The sequence below is a fragment of the Ctenopharyngodon idella genome, chromosome 22 (genome assembly GCF_019924925.1).
Source record: "Ctenopharyngodon idella isolate HZGC_01 chromosome 22, HZGC01, whole genome shotgun sequence".
Taxonomy (NCBI): domain Eukaryota; kingdom Metazoa; phylum Chordata; class Actinopteri; order Cypriniformes; family Xenocyprididae; genus Ctenopharyngodon; species Ctenopharyngodon idella.
Genome location: NC_067241.1, coordinates 9,796,264 through 9,816,511, shown reverse-complemented (window position 1 = coordinate 9,816,511; position 20,248 = coordinate 9,796,264). Strand labels below are relative to the sequence as shown.

The 20,248-nt window shown below is 36.8% G+C and overlaps 3 protein-coding genes across 4 annotated transcripts in view; 1 reads left to right on the top strand and 2 right to left on the bottom strand.

Moving 5' to 3' along the window:
* The window catches only part of fbxo44.9 (F-box protein 44, tandem duplicate 9), a 32,068-nt gene extending 25,327 nt beyond the window's left edge, over positions 1–6,741 (top strand). Inside the window, 5 exon segments of the mRNA XM_051881117.1 lie at positions 3,744–4,014; positions 4,876–4,990; positions 5,101–5,196; positions 5,289–5,424; positions 5,516–6,741. Coding sequence (XP_051737077.1) covers positions 3,744–4,014; positions 4,876–4,990; positions 5,101–5,196; positions 5,289–5,424; positions 5,516–5,656 — 759 coding nt within the window. The 3' untranslated portion in view covers positions 5,657–6,741.
* A 66-nt stretch (positions 6,742–6,807) lies between these two features.
* On the bottom strand, positions 6,808–9,476 carry cdc42l2 (cell division cycle 42 like 2). Of its 2 annotated transcripts, none has more exons than XM_051881124.1 (6): positions 9,299–9,476; positions 8,277–8,416; positions 7,998–8,070; positions 7,743–7,843; positions 7,471–7,668; positions 6,808–7,377 (listed from the first exon to the last, which is right to left on the bottom strand). In XM_051881124.1, the coding sequence occupies exons 1-6, from the start codon at positions 9,324–9,326 to the stop codon at positions 7,288–7,290; spliced, it is 630 nt and encodes a 209-aa protein (XP_051737084.1). In that variant the 5' UTR covers positions 9,327–9,476; the 3' UTR covers positions 6,808–7,287. The 2 variants fall into 2 exon arrangements, with proteins under 2 accessions (XP_051737084.1, XP_051737083.1); XM_051881123.1 differs by having other exon boundaries at positions 9,106–9,345.
* A 619-nt stretch (positions 9,477–10,095) lies between these two features.
* On the bottom strand, positions 10,096–19,943 carry dnmt3bb.3 (DNA (cytosine-5-)-methyltransferase beta, duplicate b.3). Its single transcript, XM_051881116.1, has 24 exons — positions 19,580–19,943; positions 18,961–19,078; positions 18,594–18,662; positions 16,961–18,483; positions 16,669–16,801; positions 16,413–16,517; positions 16,201–16,307; positions 16,068–16,121; positions 15,503–15,646; positions 15,302–15,409; positions 14,994–15,135; positions 14,545–14,853; positions 14,403–14,447; positions 13,957–14,036; positions 13,223–13,335; positions 12,235–12,418; positions 12,048–12,132; positions 11,800–11,945; positions 11,585–11,675; positions 11,151–11,299; positions 10,913–10,998; positions 10,714–10,783; positions 10,470–10,591; positions 10,096–10,367 (listed from the first exon to the last, which is right to left on the bottom strand). The coding sequence occupies exons 3-24, from the start codon at positions 18,613–18,615 to the stop codon at positions 10,226–10,228; spliced, it is 3,960 nt and encodes a 1,319-aa protein (XP_051737076.1). The 5' UTR covers positions 18,616–18,662; positions 18,961–19,078; positions 19,580–19,943; the 3' UTR covers positions 10,096–10,225.
* Between the last annotated feature and the right edge of the window lie 305 nt (positions 19,944–20,248).

Genomic DNA, 20,248 nt, shown 5'->3' with positions numbered 1-20,248 from the left:
TAAAGATATCTTAATATTCTTTTAGATTTTGGTTCTTAACAAACTTTTCTTCTAGTATCTTCATTCATGAACTCCCTTTGGTTTAATTCCAGAGATATGGAGATCTCGGTAATGACATCTCCATGAGTAAATTAGTAAATTGTAGACATTTTCAATGTTCAAAAACCAAATGTGGGTCACTTTGCATACAGCTGATACTTTTTTCTTTTAAAAAGGGATATCAAATAATGTTGAAACTAGAAATGTATCTTGTTTTTGTTTTTTTTTTTCTTCTATCAAAACAGTTGGATAGACCATTCCTGTCTGAGTGCCATATTGTTTTTAAAAAAATTGTGTGCCTGTAACTCTAAAATTATTAAAAATATTATATCCTTCTAGATTCTCATTCTTAATAAACTTTTCTTTTGGAATATTTTAAGGCCCTAAATGGTTTAATCCTAGAGATATGGGGGTGTCAATGCAGTAACGTATTATGATACTGCATATTTGAAGTCTTGGAAGCTTCAAAAGCTGATGAAATGAACAAAATCCTTACTTCCAAATATTTTTAGATTCTTATAAACACACTTTTGAGAGCAAGTTAATATGCCTCAGTTTGGGTATGTTAGGGAAAAAAAAGGTATAGAAGGAAAAAAAGCTTCTAGTTTCAACATTAAATATTTCAAAGTTAATCAAAGTTTGTTAAGGACCAGAATCTTTAAATCATACTGAGATATCTTTAATACTTTTTGGATTGCTTTTTCCCATTTTTGAAATGTCACCGTTGGCATATAATGCAACAAAGATTACTAAAATCGACATATTTTACTAACAGACCTAGCAATCCTGCTCTCTATTTCCACTGTATCCTGCTTACAAATAAAAATTAAAAAAAAGTTTGAAGAGAAGTGTCTCGATCTCAGGTCTGCTGCTCAGTCAGTTCCCATCATGCTCCTTGATCCACACCTGCACTCAGTCGGCCTTGACCCACACCGAACACCATTCACCTCATTAACTCACCTTACTTAAGCACACACCTCGGATACCCTCGTTGTCTGGTTTCGTTTAGAGTTAAGACTATTCTATTCCTGTTTCCTTCTTATCTCCAGTAGTGCTGGGAAAACTAGGCTCAAATTGTGCCGAAAAATGGTTAATTACTCGAAGCTTTTCAACACAGTTCACACTAACGACATCTTGTGGTTAAAAGGTGGAAAAGCTGCCTTTGCGTCCCAGACGACCCAGCCAATATTTGTTTTATATAATAAATCAGTTTGTGCTACAAAACCATATAAGACAATAAATGTATTTAGTCTATATACATATTTCACGTGTCATTGAACTTAATATGAATAAATGAGAGTAAAATTGATGAAAAATTTAAATGGGACAAATTAACTTGTGGACAGTTGAAATGCTTGTGAATTGGGGATTAATACAAATTGAACACAAAACTAAACATGTAAATATTTATTCGTATTCTGATTTATTCTCATCAAAGAAGCGGATTGCTATCTAAACCTGTGCAAGCTGGTTCGCGACCGCGTTACTTTTGAAACAGAATACAAAGCAGTCACGTGGTTGTGTGCAAAAACGAAGCTTCGGACGTCACAGATCACGTGGTTATGGCAAAACGAATCAAGCTCCGCTACAGTGCTTCACTGTGAAATGCTTCGTTTCGCTGTCAAACTTCGCATAAGAGTCTGTGACGCCATTTTACAAAATACACAAGATTCAGAAAGATTATTTTTTATTTCTTTTTAGGAACTGGTTTGTTGGATAAATTATATGTATAATTTTAAAGTGTATTTCATTAACTTTATTATTTATACAATATTTGTTGTTATAAGTCCAAATCAATCTCCAATTAATGTTCTCAAAATGGCCATTCCAAAAGTATTTATTTCGAAAAAAAAAAAAAAAAATAGAATTGTATTATTGCATTTGCTATCTTTAATATCAACACTGTTTTAACAAGACAAAGTTGCTCATGAGCGCTGTGCCAATGTCTCATCCATATTGTGGTAATGAACATGTAGCCTATGATGACTGTCCCTTTTGAAAATGTGCTTAGGGCCTCGAAAATGCTAGGTCCGGCCCTGGTGGTAGCCCAGTAGGGAAGTCTGCGATTTCGGAGCAGTATTGTACTCATAATGCATTCGTCAGAGTTGTGGGCGGGGCTATGACGCTTACGGTAATAGTACTTCCGATTAGGGGTGTTCGATTCCAGGTTTTTTGGAGTCGACTCCGACTCCCACTGTAGGAGTCGATGGAATCGACTCCTCGACTCCATTTACTTTACATCAAAACAGGGTCATAAATAAGGCAAGATGGCAGTCCTTACACACTTAATTAGTTTATCTTTCCCTAACACGAAGTCTTAAAATCCCCTCATTAAAACAACACACGTTTAGCAAGACTGTCCAAATTAGTCCAATGACTTGATGAGTATCAATGTTGCTACCTAGCTAATTGCAGACACCTAATTTTACAGAGAGAAAAGTCACGAAACACATCTGTGGTCGAATGTTATGTCAGAATTAAATAAACGAGAAAGAAGGGATTCTTTAATGAATTCATCTCATTATAATGCTCGGGTGATTGCGCTAAACACACATGATCATTGTCTTAAAAGTGCTTGGACAGGAGAGTTAAAGATAATAAAATTAATACAATACATACAAAAATGCATACAATAATGTACACTTATTGATGTGTTTATTGTTGATGTGAGTTTTTTTTTATTATGTATGGTTAGTTTAATGATTATGAATACGGTTAACCATGGAAAATAAAAAAAATCTATATTTATTGCATTATAAGCTACCATCAATACTAAAGCTGGCACGGAGATATGTATAATTACAAATTAAAGTCACTATGACTGTTATCCATTTCTAAAGTAAGATACATGTAGGATAAATGTATGTGACAAAGTTTCTGCGACAGCTCTCTAACGCGAGAATCAGTAAACAAGTGAGCGGTTTCGGACACAGCAACAGAGTCGACACCGAGAGTCGATTCCTGTGCTGGAGTCGACCCCGACTCTGGGGCTATTCAGAGTCGAGGAATCGACTCTTTCGGAGTCGACTCCCCATCACTACTTCCGATTTGGAATGTGATTATAAGGATTATACTGATTCAGCGGGTTTTGAAGTCTAGAATGCTGCTGCGTGTGACTAATAATGGGATATCTAATCTGAAAAGAAGTGTATATATAACGGATCTGCTGTCAGCGTCAGCCGGTAGTGAGCCACTGGTCAAGACGCTCCACTGCCAGACAGTTTTCCAGAAGCAGATAAGAGTGTTGCTGCAATAAGAGTCGTTATCGCTGGTTAGAAGAACGACGTCTTACATATAACTAATGCGAAGGTAGCTACTATTTGCGTTTCATTTTATTCACTGTAACACTGTCAGACTTTGAAACGCAACTTCCGTGTTCTTACATAAGTGACGCGCATATATAGCTAAGAAATCAAATGTCATATCACAAAAACAAGAATGGATCATTCACAGAGCGGGCACATTCATGTTACTTCGAGAGACTCTGAACCCAGATCAGGCTCGGTAAGTTTTTGAGTTCTTGGTTTCAGTTATAGCCAGTTGTCATAGAGAATTAGCATCATATGATAACGAGGACCAGCAATAAACCAGATGCTCATACCACCTTAAAATGGTGGGATGGTGGTAGTGACCAATAACAACCAGTAATCATGTTCCCCAGCTGGATCTTGCAAATTGAAAAGTAATCTTTCTTCCTCTGTCAGTGCACAGCTCTGCAGTCAGATGTTCCAGATGTTCCTCTAGCTGTGGTTGAGGAGATCCTACTGTACCTGCCTGCACATCAGGTGGTGCGAGTCTGTCGGCTGGTGTGTGGTGAGTGGAAGGAGCTGGTGGACAGTGCTTCACACTGGAGAGAGCGCTGTCGGAGAGAGGGGATCCAGCCCTGTGATGCTTCCAGACCCCCAAAGGACTGGCGCCTGTTTTACTGTATAACTAAGAAACGACGGAACTTGCTCAAGAATCCCAGAGCAGAAGGTGAGCCACTGGACTGAAAATAAGTAATGTTTCAATAAAGCAGTGCACTTAATATTCTGAGCTGTCACTGTTTCCCAGAAGCATTGTCAGCCTAAGCTGATCATAGAGACCATCTGTAGGCTTATGATGCTTTTCTGAAACACAGTCCTGCAGTGTAAGCAAGGCAGCACTGTATTGATATTCCTCAACAATTGTATTTTCGTCTTCACGTGTTCCAGACTCTGTTTTAACAGATAATGTACAGTCATCTGACCAGCTGATTGTACATTATCTGTTACATATCAGTCATTGAAATTAGAGAATTTTTGAAATGATCAGTATTGGTCGATATCGACATGTAATTGTTTATTCTCATTTCCTGTATTTTTATATATGGATCATCTTTGCTGTCATCTAACGCTGAAAGTTATTTTTTAAAAACACTAATAATTTAATAACACTGTTAAATGTAATCTTTAGTAAATCTTAAAATGAATATCCATTTTATTTTTCTGAAAGATTACCACTATGATTTGGTATTGCAAAATCAAGAGTTTTTATTTTACTTTTGTTGTTTAACTTTACTTTAAGTTTAATGGCTCACAGCAAATATGCAGATTACAGACATTTATGGATAGCTCAATATTTGAATATTTGGAACAAAAAACTTCCAAGGGGGACCTAGTCTTAATATGATTTACTCCAAGGCCCCCCCTTTGTACAAGACAATATTCAAGGGCTCTTATATCTATATAGGCTCATATGAACCTCTATTACTTCTGTTGTAATAAAAGTAACATTATTTGTTTGCCTGGAAATGTGATGCCCATAATGTCAATTGCTGAATTGATGTAATTTTCTCCTCTCTGGTGGTCTGATTAGAGAAGTTCAATGGATGGACGATTGTACAGAATGGTGGTGACTGCTGGACAGTGGAAGATAATTATACAGAAATCCCAAATCACACAGTCCCAAAATACTTTGTCACCTCTTACCGGTAAGTTTGATATGACTGTTCTTCAGTTGAAAATTCAAACTGAAATTATTTGCATTAAAATACAATTTTCATTCAGTTTAAACAAAATGACACATAAACGTTGTCCTCAGGTTATGTTTGAAGCGACAGCTGATTGATTTGGAGAAAGAAGGTTATAGTGCTGCTTTCATGGATCAAGTGCAACCTCATATCAAAATATCAGACTGGTAAACGTCGCTCAAACTCTCATTTCATGTTACCGTATCCGTGGTTTATTTATTATACCAGTCATGATTTGCGAATGTTTTGTCTGGTGCAGGTATGCCCCGCGCTGCGATTGTGGGAGTGAGTATCAGATCCGTGTAGAGTTGCTTGATCGAAAAAAGAAACCCATCAGTACCTTTGAGCCTAAGAATGTTTTCTTTCAACAGTGGAACGATCAGCAGTGGTGTGAAGTGAGTAGACAAAAAGAAAATTAACAAACGAATCTTATCAAATAACTGTGCCATTGTCACTATATGTATGTTTTTTTTTTTTTTATTTCAGATGACACACGTCTTTAAGGATTACGGACCTGGAGTTCTGTTTATCCGTTTCACTCACGGTGGGAAGGATACACAGTTCTGGGCAGGCTGGTATGGAATACGGGTCACTAACAGTAGTGTGGAGATCTGTCCAGTAGAGTAGGGTTCGAGTCCAACTTATTACAGTCCGAGTCAAGTCCAAAAGGGGCCGAGTCGGACTCAAATGCGAGTCCAAAAGAGCTGAATCTTAGTCGAGTCCAACTAAATATTACTGTATGTCAATAAGTCATTAAGTTAGGGATGCCCCGATATGAATACGATAATCGATAATTCTTTATATTTGAAAGCCAATAACCGATATATTGACCGATAAATCTAAATCCAAATTTGTATATAATTTTTGAGAGCCTGATTGCAAAAACAAAAGTCTCAATCCATGTCCCAACATGTCCCATGTTTTAAAAATTCATTTTACACTCCTATGGCCAACTTTATCAAAACAAACAAACAAAAATATATATATTAACTTACAAATAAATAAAAGAATGCCTAAATAATGCAAACAAGTCATTGGACAACATTACTTGAGTAGGCTATAAAGAATCAAAATGCATGTGCCATGGATGAATAGCATGGAAACGGACAATAATGAAATTATTTAAAATAAACCATATTGTTGATGTAAATGATATGAGGAAAATAAAAGTGCTATTTATTATTAATAATGCATCAATGTTTTTTTTGTTATTTTAAAACATCTAAAATTAATATTACGGTTTCAAATAAGATTTAAAAACGCCAATGCAAATGATAGATTTTCGTGACACAATCACAGACAACACTGGATTCAGTTGCACTCTGACACTTTTTTTGAGAGTAAAATGCATCCGAGTCCGTGACAAGTGCAAGTTGGACTCGAGTCCGAGCTCACGTACCCCAACTCTGCTGTCCAGCTGCAGAGAGGGAGTGTTTTCCTGTTTGAATTGGTTCTGTTATGAGAAACGCTGTTCTACGTAATGGTTACCTTAAAAGCCTTATGAAAATTATAAGTGCATCTCTTATTGTTGTACATAATTTGAAGACTATGTCATAACCATTCTGTATTTGTATTTATTTTTTCACTAAGTATAAATAAGTATTTAGCTGTTTATATTTAAAAAGGGCCATGTTTGAGAAGTAACATGAGAAAAGGTGATTCTGACCATTTTTCCTCCATGCCAAAGTAATAAAACCATATTTTTGACACCACATTGAAACACTGTGAGAGTTTTATGGATATTCTTAAAGGAAATGTGAATAATGTGCAGCAAGATCTTTCTGTATAAATATTTTTTCATATTTTTATTTAAAATGCACATTTCTCTGACATTACCCAATGACTCAACTTGACATATCACAACTTACCCCTATGTGTGTCATGGTGTTTAATTTTTTTAAGTATGGCTTTATGATGTCTTCTAAATTCAGTTCATGACAGACATCCACACATATAAATTGGCCTATTTTCTTCTATGTACTTCACATTTCTCCTTTTCCTATTTGACAACTTAAATAAAAAGTGGCACAACTTACCCCACTCTACCCTACTAACATTTTTGTTATGAAGAGTCTTCTAAATCTTGAAGGGACTGTGTTTTAGTATCACAAAAGCGAGCTGTATGCGTGTATGTGTAAAAGCTGCACACATACGATCCCATCATGTGACATGGGTACCATACCAAAGCTATTGTTACTTTCCTGATAAAAACCCATAGAAAAAAAAGATCCAGTTCGTTGTTAGTTGCTGTGTCCAGCTCATAAAATAACACATTTGCATGTCTTCTGGGACCCTGGGGGCTCTAAAGCTGCTAATATCGCCTCATCAAATACATTCTTCAGTCCTTTCTGTAACGAAGGGAAAAAGTGAATCTCCATTTGTTATGCTAATAAAGCAAAAGCATGGCTTTAGAAACAGAACATACTGATGAGCATACCCACCTGTGTTAGAGCAGAGCATTCAACATATTTCACAGCCTTTAAATCTTTGGCTAGTTTTTCAGCTGTCTCTGGTTTGATTGGCTTTTGTTTGTTTTTTGCAAGCCTTGCAATAGTTATAGGATCGTCTCTTAGGTCAATCTGAGTTCCAACCAGCAGAAAAGGGGTTTTCGGGGAGTAATAGGTTATCTCAGGCACCCACTGCATTTCAAATGAATTGTTGTTAGCAAACAATAAATGATTCTACATTATTAACAGATCACATACAGACTCACCTTTTCTTTCACATTTTCAAACGAGGAAAGAGAAACTACAGAGAAACAAACTAAGAAGACGTCTGTTTGAGGATAGCTTAGGGGCCGTAATTGATCCTGACCTACAAAATATTGAAATATTTAGGTTTGTGAGGATCGGTTCTTGCGCAAATTGTGTACATATGAAATCTGAAAGGTTTGACTGGGACAGGTTTAAGATATTCCTCACACTGTACTGTAAGTTGATACTGCTTCATCAATTGCATTATCATATACCTGCAGCATCAAATAATCTAATGGTATATGGTTCACCGCCAATCGTTACAGACACAGCTTGGCTGTCAAATACCTGAAAAAGAACATGACAAAACGGCTGAATTGACACTACTTTGATAGGATTATTTCCATGTGTGTTGCAACTGATGGGATTTAACAGTCTATCACTGATAATGGATACAAAGGTTGAATTTTTCTCTTTCTTAAGCTGGTCGAGATGAACATATCAATCAGAGCAATAGTACTGCGTACATAATTGAAAAAAGAGAAAATCCTTACTGTTGGTTCTGATGGGAACTTGTTTGTAAATGAAACCAAAAGGCAGGTTTTACCCACGCCACCATCTCCAACCACCACGCATTTAATTGTGGACATCACAGTTGTCATAAGTTGTTTTCCAGCATCTGGCATCAAAGAATCTGTAATTCATAATAAATGCTATTCAGTTTATAGAGGGGGTTAGGCTGCTTACATGCAAAGAAAAAAAAGAAAGAAAAAGCAGCATAAAGGGCAGTTTCGATTGTGGATTTGTGTCTCCTACAAAATACATTAAAGTAAAAAACCATCTTGGTGTAAATTGCTTCACTTTATAAGCCACATGTTTTTTTTATTTCCTTTTAGCTCTGCTAAGTGTCATTTTCAATATGACAACTATTTAGCCATGAAAAGTGGTTATTGAGTTTCAGTCATCAAGTAGTTAAGAAACCCTAAAGAAAAGGCTTCATTCTGTAATATTAAATTGGCTTGAGTATATTCAATGGCACATTTTTTGTTGAATATCCCAATTTGTCAACCCAGGGACCTAAAATAACTTCAATGAAGAACATGATTTATAAGGTAATTTGTTAGAAATGTTAGGACAATATAAGAAAATGTTCTGTTTCACATTTTTCCCAAGGGCCCCAGGCTTAAAATCTTGGGTTTAATGTATTGATTTTAGTCTGACCAGTGTGTTCTGCAATGCTGCTTACATCTTCTTAGAAAATAATCTTTTATGAGAATGTCATTTGTGTAAAATTCTTTTTGTGAATATTATTAACCTTCAATAAATAAAACAGTGAAGTTGTGTTTTATTAATTATAATTCCAGAGTGCCAATAAACACTTACCATCAGTTTTAATTCTAGATAACTGATCTGAACTCAAAACTTCTAACATCGTTTTAAGTTGGGAACATTTTTGAAAATGACACGTAACGGGATTAAATAAACAAAAGCATGACATTAAACGTCACCATTAAGTATTCTTAAAGCATACAAGTGTTGACAGTGACCGAATATTTACATTATGATTGATAGATACCTAGTTTCTTAACAGCCTGACGAAACATGTTTAAACAACAGATGAACTGGTATACTGTTAACTATGTAAACATTTCACACATGCAACTAACGTTACTCTTTACTTCTACTACAAACATTGTAAACTAAGAATTGATATGCAACGAGTAAGAATTTGCCATGGCTGTGCTGTCCATCCAGAACACGACACTGCCAATCACACTTCAAAATAAAAGTCTCTTTCTTAAAGCCTTAAACTCGTTTGAGGCTCTTAAATACCTTCAGAACAAGTGAACTATTTTATTATTGGCAGATACATTTTTATTAATTCTATGGTGATTGTAATAAAATGCACACTCATTAATAGTAGTGTCAGAATAACCAAGATTTCTGAGCAAAAATGCTGCAAATATAAAACTAAGGTAAAATAAATAAATAAAGGCTGTATGAATTACTTGTGTTTTTTCTCTTATCTAACACTTGATAAACCTCTATTCTAAGCCCAGTTACAGGTTTATATATAGTTATAGGTTTAGACATCATAGTGAGCATTTGAATTAATTAATTAATATATTTGATATAAATAGACCAACACTTCACTTTAAAAAAAAAAAAAAAAAAGTACAAAAAAATATAATGGAGAAAAAAAACAAAAACAAAAAACTTCTGGGGGAAAACAGCTCAAATAAATTATATTAAGGCCTGAATAAATGAAAACAGTTCATTTCGTCACTGGTCAACCCTCATTTCAGTTCTAAATAATACTGGTACAAAGTTCCAAAAGGTCTATTATCTTGTCACTTCACAGAGCAATACACAAACATTTACTAGGTTTATTCATTTTAAACGACAAAAAAACAATAAAAAGTAACAAACTGTTGTTTCCCTGAGTCTTTTTACTCTGAAAGGTGAAAAGTGCACCATAAACTTCTGTTCATTTTAAGAGAACTTAGTCACAAGCAAAGTAATCCTTTAGTGGTGCAAAAAGATGCCTTATGACAGGGACACTCCAGGACTTCCCCAGCACTCTCTGCCTCTGCATACGCCCCAGATTTTTCACGTCTGTGTAATGCTTCGGAAATCCAAATATTCTGTCAAAGTGCAAGTGTAAGAGTGAGTATAAACAAAATACATATTTGTGACTGAATTTGGAAAGAATGTAAAACTGAAAGGATAGAATAAGTAAAAGTTACTTCTCCAATTCAGTGATCCACAGACTGTCATCTTTTCCGTTCATGATGATGGGGTAATGCCTGTCATCAACGCCTGGTTTCTGTATGTTTGGTCGTGTGGTGATAGTGCGAACTTTTTCATACTGCAAAATGGTACATTACATAGCATCAGAATTCAGGTGGGCAACACTGACACAATTAAGTGTAATGGGATCATTAAAATTAATGTGTACTGCATATATTTGGCTAGAAACTCATGACAAACCTTTGCAGTGCGACCGGCCTCCAGACAATCCTGAAGACTGAGTTTATCTTTCTGAGATGCTATGATTGGTCTGGTGAAAATAGAATAAAACACTTAATGTATAATATCATAATTATATACTTCACACAGTTGAGTGTATTTAAAAGGGAAAACATTGTCTTAAATGAGTTTGACAGTTATATGAATATAACAAACTCACCTGTTCATCCCAGGTATGTTCCCCCAGAAGAATCTCGCTCTGTAAGCTGGACTCACTTTCACAGCATCAACAAGCACAGGGTTACACTAAAAACAAACCACACACACTTAATATACCATGTGACTAAAAAAAAAAAAAAAAAATACTGAAAATGTGAGGCCAAGATTTGAGAAATATATTTGAACATATGTCCTAGCAGGTTCAAACCTCAATCCAAAAAAAACACAATCACACTTACTTCCAGAAAGCGGGAAATGTCAGCTTTAACTCTGGTTTCCATTGACACCACGTTCTCAAACAGCCAGAAGAACGGTCGTGGGTCATCCTCCTTCGGCTTCAAAACATTCAGCAGCCGATAATATTCGAAAAAGAGCCGCCCAGTGCCCTCTGCAGAGAGTAAAGAGGATCTCAGATGAAATGAATTATGTCATCCATTTTGACATGAGACCAGGTGTTTAGACTGCTCAGTAGTTTGACAAAATCCTCCCACTTGATGCATGAACCATGTGTTCATTTTGAGTATCCGGACTTTTGCTTACTGGAAAAAGGTTGGTAACCCTTGGTAAATATGTGTACTCGGACTCCACGAAGCTGCATAAAGCCAGGCAGATTATAGTTCGCCAGATCAAGTGCTTCTCATTTTGTGTGCAACATGTATCAGACATGTCTTACCAAACAAGCCCTTTCGGCTAGGATTGGCTGTGCACAAGTCATTACACGGACTTCCACCGATGAGAAGATCAAACGGGCCCCATTTCTCAATCTGAACAATGAGAGAATAAACTCGATGAGCAGATTTTTCTTTGAATGTGAAATAAAATCTCAGTGCATTTGTACAGAGAGGTTTTAACATTTAAAGACTATTTTGAAATTATTATTTTGCATACGTGTTTTTTAGTAATGTTCTTAACATCAGCCACATGAGAGATTTTTCCATCATGGTTGACCATAGAGATGGTAACTGATTCTTCATCAACTTCTGAGGCCACATATTTTTCCACTTTGAAGCCAAGATCCCTCAGAACGAGGTATCCTGAAACACAAAAATACATTTAAATGAACCAAATGACCAATACAAGAACAGACTGTAATAAATGTTTTAAACTACAAGTGGTCCAGGAAGATAAGAAGTTACCTGTGGCTATACCATCAAATAAGGAAAGGACTCTGATTGGACGTCGCAGGTTAGCGGGGATTGATGGGTAAACACGATGGGGCTCCTGAGGAGGACAAATGTCAGGAGTCAAACCAATGCAAATACAAATCAGGAAGATCATTCAATCTCTTTACAGGATAATGAACTATATGAAACAAGCACTAACAAACTCCATGGCACTGTTGTTGGCAAAGAATTCCTGCACACGGATGCTCCAGTCATGCCTGGGCTTCAAGGCTCCAGAGCTGCTCTCAGGTGCACACAGGTAACAAGTCCACGGGTCCACATTTTTCAGCCGGTCGAATGTCCCCTCACCCACTAGGATATCCAGACAGTCCACACAATAGCAGCTAGAGAAAGGGAAGAGACCAAATTAGATTAGCAGTCAAAACTTGTGAAAATGATTAAACTTTGCATTTTTCTGATTTAATTTACTTTATCAATTAAAGTTCAATTAGTTCACCCAAAAATGAAAAATTATCCCATCATTTACTCACCCTCAAGCTATTATAGGTGTATATGACTTTCTTCTTTCAGTCGGAGTTTTATTAATATTAAAAATATTCTGGCTCTTCCAAGCTTTATAATGAGAGTGAATAGTAACCAATATTTTGAAGCCCAAAAAAAAAAAAAAAAAAAAAAAAAAAAAAAAAATCACATCCATCATCCATACGGCTCCAGGGCTGGGGAACAAATTCAAGCTCCTCTGACATTTCTCTTTAAAACTACTCATTTTAGACTCCTAGTTCGTGACCGGTGTTCTGTTTCGCTCCATCCTTCTGCATTCGTCAATATGACATGCATCAGGTCAAAGTTCACTTTCCCACCAGAATCAACTTGCATATGGAAGCCAGTGATTCTAGTTTATAAAGTTTTATTATGGATGGATGTGCTTTTTTGGGGCTTCAAAATCTCAGTTACTATTCACTCCTATTATAAAGCTTGAAAGGGCCAGAATATGTTTTAATACAACTCAGACTGTGTTTGAAAGAAGAAAGTCATATACATTTAGGATGGCTTGAGGGGGAGTAAACAAATTTTTGGGTGAACTATCCCTTTAACATTGTAATGAATGAATGATTAGTGACTGAGAAACAGTGCAGTTTTAAATTTGTATTTTTTTGGACAGTTTTGTGATCAACAACCACACTCACCGACAACAGCTTTCATGACCGCACAGAATGACCTCCATGCCAGAACAGCACACGGTGCAGTACGACTGATAGCCATCTTCATCATAACGGTACAGCGTCTCCGTGAAATTATACTACATGTGACAAACAAACAGACACACCATTGAAATCATTCAGCTACAACTAGTAGCATTTACAAGAGCATGAGTGAGGTCAGGTGCTGATTTTGAACACTAATTTATCCCAAAATGGTTGGGTTGAGGTCAGAGATCTAAGCAGAGACAGTCCAAGAATTAATAGGAGAAATTGTAGTGCTCAATGGCAGGTAAAGTTCCACTTCACTTTCTATTTGCCTATTTGATGCTATTCACATTAGAGTCAGAATCATTTGACCATTCGACAAGTTGTTTACTCTTTAATGCGCATAAGCAATAACTGGACCAGCTATTTGAGCTAAAGTAGCAAACTTCATGATTTATTTAGACAGGAGCTGTACTCACCAAAATTGTTGTTGAGGGGACTGACTTGTCTTAATAGGGACTTTAGCTTTATGCAGGCCAATCACTGACAGTATATAGGTGGTTTTATGCAACTGTTACTAATGGGTATAGCTGAAATAGCCAAACTCTTTAAGGAGAAGCAGGTGTCCTACTGGCCAGCATGAAATTAGACAACCCTAAACTCGCTGACTAGATCCTTGAAAACTACAAATGTGTGATGTGAGGAACATCTACAGTTATGTAATTACATTGTACCTTGCATTTCATGCACAGGCTGCCTTGGAAGAGTGGGTGGATGATTTCGACGAATGTACTCCCACATGATAAGCAGAACTCTGAGAAGGAAAAGAAGTGAAATTAGGACAAACTTTACTCATTATCAACAGTTATTGCAAATCATAAGTGTAATTTGCAGGTGGGACATGTCCCATCCACTTTTTGCCAGGGTCAGTTTTGTCCCCACCACTTTCTGAAACACCTCGCGGCACGGACGTGCACACAAACGTGTCCCTGCACTTGATATATAATCACTGATGAGCATCTTTCTCATCCAATGAAAAAAAAAAAAAAAAAAAACTACATGCATTTATTATTGTATATTTCTGATATGCAACCCCCCCCCAATACACACAATCCTGTCCCACCCACTTTTTAAAACAAAGTTATGCCACTGTTGCAATGTCTAGGAAAGGGTTTCTCACCATCAATGTTTCTCTTGTTTTCCAGGAATTCATGCACCATTTGATCTGTGAAAACATTTCAATAAGCACCAGGTTAAATGGGATTTTTTTTGTTTACCATCACAATTTTAATAGCAACAATAAATAACAATGGTGTACATACATCTTTTTTGGCTGTTCTGTCTGGACTCGACCTGCATACTTTCGATGATATTTAGATACTTATTCCAGTTTGTACGTTTCTGTTCTCTACATGTCCTCACAGTCTGCACAGATCTCTGATTCAATTTTGGATGCATGAACTTTCTGTAAACATCTTTTTTTCTGAGGTTTATCGAACCTTTGTGCAGGTCCAGAGATTCAGGGAGTTTATTCAGAGATACAGTTAATTTAAATAATTTTTCTCTATGGTCTTTGTAGTTCGGAGAGGATCCAACATTCCCATTCACAGATCGTGGCATAAAATCCTCTTCTAAGGAAGGAAAAAAAACAAAAACACAGTAAATAAACAGCAAAATAACAATGAATATGAAACAGAGACTTAAAGTTCAACATTACAGTCCATGCAATGAAATACAGCAGAGGTCAACGAGTTTCTTCAGTGCTGCATACCACTGTATTCTGATTGAGGTCGAAGTCCATCCGGGCCTGTTGGTTTAAAGCCACCAAAGGCCCAGTCCAGCATAACTCTAAGCAGCTCATCCGTTGAGTCCATCTCAGGAGAAAAAAACATTCTACTGCGTCTGGATGCCACCTATAACATATTACATATAAAACTTTGATTACATGTGTTTGTGTTTATGTACTTGCATGGAAAATTTGTTTGAGATCTTAAAATAAAATGTCAGAATAAATTGCAATCTGCACCCTGGCAAACGGATATGCTAAAACATGATACTAGCAAATAAAATTTGTACTACCTGCAGAGAATTGAAGATAGCATCTTTATATGTCGCTACTGTAGCAAAGGAATTGGAGCAGAAGCACTTAGCAAATGAAAAGAAGGGCAGGAGATCGTCAACTTGGATCTACAATGGAAAATATATGTAACATGATTATTTTTCATTGAGTAAATAAAATAAGAGCACAAAATTTGCACATAAGACTCTGCATTTTTATACCTCTGTCAGCATCCTGTTTCCAAAGAAAATCACTTTACGTATGGAGCCACAAGGCCTCTTCCTGTCCCAGCTCTGAACTAGTCCAGGCCAAAGACCAAAGCCCTCAATCGGCCCCCAAACCATCTCACCGACTGTGTAATTGCCCTAAAAAAAAGCAGCAGTCATTAGACAGTCTAAGATCTAATCACACAGATTACTTTAAAGATGAAGTGTGTAATGTTAGAAATGTTCTTTCTATCATATGACTATAAATCCTCACACAGAGCTATCATATGAATTTTCGGATGAACTATTACTTTAATATGTGGAGTTAACCAAGCCATTTTAGGTTGATTTTCCCCAGAAGTGATTGATTTTGATTTTGAGCCAGGGATATTTGTTATATCAACCAATGGCTGAGAGGGAGGGTGTTTGGGAACCCTGTTTGAAAACAATCTTTTTTTTTTTTTTTTCCCCTACAATTCCTTTTGGTGATGATTAGAGACAGAAATTACACACTTCAGCTTTTACTACAATGCATGCAAGTAATAAAAGTCTTTAATTTTAGAAATGTTAAAGAAGTTACCTGGTATGGACTGTTTGTTTTCTCATTGTTACGCAAGATGCTTTCTTTTCTTTTCTGGCAGAGAAAGCAATGTGTTCAATCAAGATATCCACAACAAAACAACACCCTTCTTTGCAAACAAGTAGATATATACCTCAGTCCATTTAACATCATCATCACTACTGCTGTAACTGTCATCATCATCATCATCATCACTGCTGCTGTACTCATCATTATCACTGGACACATATGGCTGATCTCCTGGCAACAAAGAAAGGACAAAATAAAGTTTGATTTGGGCCAAGTTGCAAAGTTTCAGAAAGGACAAAATACCACTAGCTGGTATATTTATACAGAGCATGAAACCTTTTCTGTCATTTTGACTTTCTGGGCCAGAATCAGAATAGACTGTCACAATATCCTCCACCTCCATTGCCACAATGTCTTCCACTTCCCTTAAGTCAATAACATCTGAGAATCAGAAACATTTGTTAGAGTGTTATGCATAGCAAATAGAGATCAGTTCCTCAACAGTTTTTTATTAACCTTGTTGTCAAGTTCCTATGTTATAACATGTCTTTCGGCTTCAAAGGTACAAAGACCTGACCAGATGTGATGCTACCTTGAGTCTCTGGGCTGAGATGTGATGGAGCGCTTTTATATGAGCTGCTGTCTGTGATATCGTCCTCAGACATGTCCTTTTTCTCACAGTCCTTCATTTTACTCTCATTGAGATTGTCATTTTGATTAAAAATCTGAGAAACACAACCACAAACACACAAATACAAAAACTTTTAGATATTTGCTTGTATAAAACCCACAATCATGATGCTAGGGTGTTTTAGATGGTAGTAGACTGATATCAGATTAATGATGATTTGGTTTCTCAAGCTTTTTATAGTTCAGTGACTCACCTGTTCAAAAATGATCTCTTTTTTCAATGTTTTGGGCAGGGCCAATAAGCTAATGATAATTTTTCCAAAACTAGATGTCCTTCCCATAATCCTCAGCTCGGCCTTCCAGTACTGCTCCACTGACTGGTCAGCTGGATGTGCGTCACCCTCATCAATGAACTGGTACTCCAAAAACTCATCTGTGAGCAAGCTGACATTCTCAGGGCTTGAGCAAACCCCAAAACAGACACCTAAATCTTGGACGACTTTGCCAGTCACCTCAAGCTTTTTTCCTGGACTCAACACTAATGACAAGTTTCTCAGGGTGGAGTCTGGGAGGGGTAAACGTTCAACAAGATTAACAGTAACAGTTGTGTAGAAGGAGATGATGGAACTGTGGAACGTCTCCAAGTAGTCAGACAACTCCGCAGAGCACTGCAGGAGAAAATCAGCAGCCTGTTTGCCAACTTGGACCTCTCCTCTAGGTAAATGTCCCACTGTGTCCTGTACAAGCGAGGTCTTTCCTCTCCTAAGAAAGAACTCTGCTGTTCTTGGTCTGAGGAAACTCACTGTGTAAAATCTCACTAATTGAGAAGCATCTTGGAGCAGCTGTGTCACGCTGACACCTCGTTCGAAACTCTCCTGAAAATCACAAAGCGGTTGCAAAGCATGGCTAAGAAAGAGAACGCTGAGTCTTATTTTGGGATCGCTAAGATGACGACAGATTGCTTTTTCGTCTGTATCCAGAGATCCAAAGTATTTCTCAAGGTCTGACCAAGCTAAAGTCATTTTCTGGATTATTCTCCAAAAGAGAGAGCATTGAGACGTAAGGAGATTATTGAAGTTTGACCCCTCAACATCTTCAATCAAGTTTTGTAGAGCAGCTGGGAAAGATGGAAAGTGTTTGTAAATTTCTCTGATGAGATTCAGAATCAGGCCAGAAAACTCCATTTTCATGACACCATTATGGCATGCTTGTCCTGCCATATCTGTAAGTCCACAAAAAGATACAATCTCAGGTTTCAGCAGCTTTAGACCAGCGAGAAGATGTTCATGATCTGGGAAATTTGAATAAAATATTGCCATATTCATTAGAGGTATTCTGAACTTCCTTAGCATCTCCACAATGCCGGTACAGATGGCATCAGCAGTCTGTTCCTTCGGATGAAGAACACCAAGCAGTCTGATCTTGTTTTCCCCAGTAGCTTTGTCAAAAAAGCCCAACAGGACCACACTGGCCTCTTTCTCGTCCTCAAGCTCCACCCCATGGTATAAATAAAGGCAGTATGGAGTCTGACTGCAGGAGGCTGTAATATCTTCCCAGTATTTCTTGCCTAATACTAGACTGTCCTTGCTATTGGTACAGTTTGATCCAGCATCAGTTGAGGTAGATGGGCAATACTTTCTGATGAAACAAATTGTGGCTGGGGTGCAGGAAAAAGATTCATCTGATCTCTTTTTAGCATTCTTCTTGCTCTGGTTTGGACACTTTGACTGTTTGTATACAGAACTGTTGATTCTTGAAGAACGTTTTCCCTTCTTAGCTACAAATAAAAAAATGACAAATAAAGTTTACAAGACCAATGACCATATTTAATTTTTCAATATGCTCAATTCAATAAAAATAAAAATTAACTCAAAACTAAACACCTACACATTTCAGGCTCTGTGATCATGTTGTTTTCAGAATTTGTCCATTCACCAACAATTTCTGCTCTAGTTTCTATAAAAGGGGTAAAAATACATGGGTGATAATAATGTTGAGCATTGCACATCATAATTACATTAAAAAAAACCCTGTATAATAAAACACTAATTACATAAACACATTCAGAGAGGAATTATGTCAATAAATAGGCAAACACTGAACCTGGGAAAACACACCAGACTTTGATATTAAGATGATATGTTCAAAGTAATGTTTAAAAATGTTTGGGGAGGGAATACTGGACTATCACAAACAACTTCACCCAAAAAATTTGAAGTCAGTGACAACATTATACCAAATTAAACAAAAATACCTGAGCAGGTGTGCTGCACTTGACTGAAAGTGTCTTGGAGTATGTCATTGAGTCAGTCCAACAGCTCACTGATATTGTGTTTCTCCAATCTGTAGATTCATCAGCATTTTTCCATAACCTGTGGAGAAATTGTATGTAAAATGTACTATAAAAATATAGTTTCGGTTTGAAAACTCCTAAACTAAGAAAACACTGAACGAGGATATGCTGCACTGCATTTAGTCAATAAACAAAAACTTCTCAATTACACTTACTAACTCATATTAAGCTAAATTAGACGTGTAACATGTCGCTGAAATCACAAACACATATATTTAGTCTAATATCAGTCAGAAACCGGCGGTAAAGCGAAAAGACCGTTATTTTTAAATCATTTGCGCGCGCGATATTCTCTGGATGACAGACGTGCAGTAGAGATAGAAACAAACCCATGAATTACGATTGTGTGCTTCTAGTCTCACTACAGTGAATCTAATATATTCGGCTATAAAGACGGACTTCTGAATCTGAATTGTAACTCTTTTACACGGTGGTTTTAAAATAATTAGTACCGTGGGGGAATTTTTTAGCTAATCATGAAAATGTAACCCGCACACTGCTCAAAGGAAAAGCAACAAACCGAAAAGATGTTTTCTTTTTGACCGGAGGCCCCTTTAGATAAAGACGTCTTTACACCTGGCATATCCAGAATTCAATGGCAACACTTGGAATATCAGAAGGATTTGAGAATGGATATAGCTCATATCCACACATGGCCTCATTCCTTTACCGCGAAAACTTGAAAGAGAGGAAACGGATGCTGCTGCCAATGAAGCGCAAGTGGTGTCCAAATAGCGGCCATTCCTTCACATTGCACGTTTATGTAAACACTTCACACATACTATTCTTTTTTTATTTATTTTTAACCTCCTCTAAACATTGTAAAACCGTACTAAACTACTTGTACAGTGGAAGACTTTTCCATGACTGTCCATCCACAACAAAACACGCTTCTGTCTTCATGTTTCAAAATAAAAGTCGTTTTGTTTCTTATTTTGTGGTACCAGTTAAGAACTCGTTTGAGTCTTTTTAAACACTCCCAGAATGATATATGAATATATAGTGAATATCTAAATAACTACTTATTTTAGTAAATGCATCTTCTATTAACGATTAAACCTGTGGTTATTGCAAATGTAGAATAACTATCAGGGTTAAAGATTAACCAGGACTCAGGATATAATTGTCACTGACAAAATGTGGGGGCAAAGATGCCCTGCGGTGAATTACTGTTGATTTATTTGATAAT

Coding starts and splice junctions, on each gene's coding strand:
- cdc42l2 (XM_051881123.1), bottom strand. CDS start 9,220: ATGTCATGCTTTTGTTTATTTAATCCCGTTACGTGTCATTTTCAAAAA. Junction 7,844..7,997: donor TAGATTATTTGATGCTGCAG/GTATATGATAAT, acceptor AATATTTTGTAG/GTCAGGATCAATTACGGCCC. Junction 7,669..7,742: donor TTGAAAATGTGAAAGAAAAG/GTGAGTCTGTAT, acceptor TTTGAAATGCAG/TGGGTGCCTGAGATAACCTA.
- dnmt3bb.3 (XM_051881116.1), bottom strand. CDS start 18,615: ATGATCACAGAGCCTGAAATGT. Junction 16,122..16,200: donor ATGATGTTAAATGGACTGAG/GTATATATCTAC, acceptor TTTCTCTGCCAG/AAAAGAAAAGAAAGCATCTT. Junction 10,368..10,469: donor TGGATCACTGAATTGGAGAA/GTAACTTTTACT, acceptor GCACTTTGACAG/AATATTTGGATTTCCGAAGC.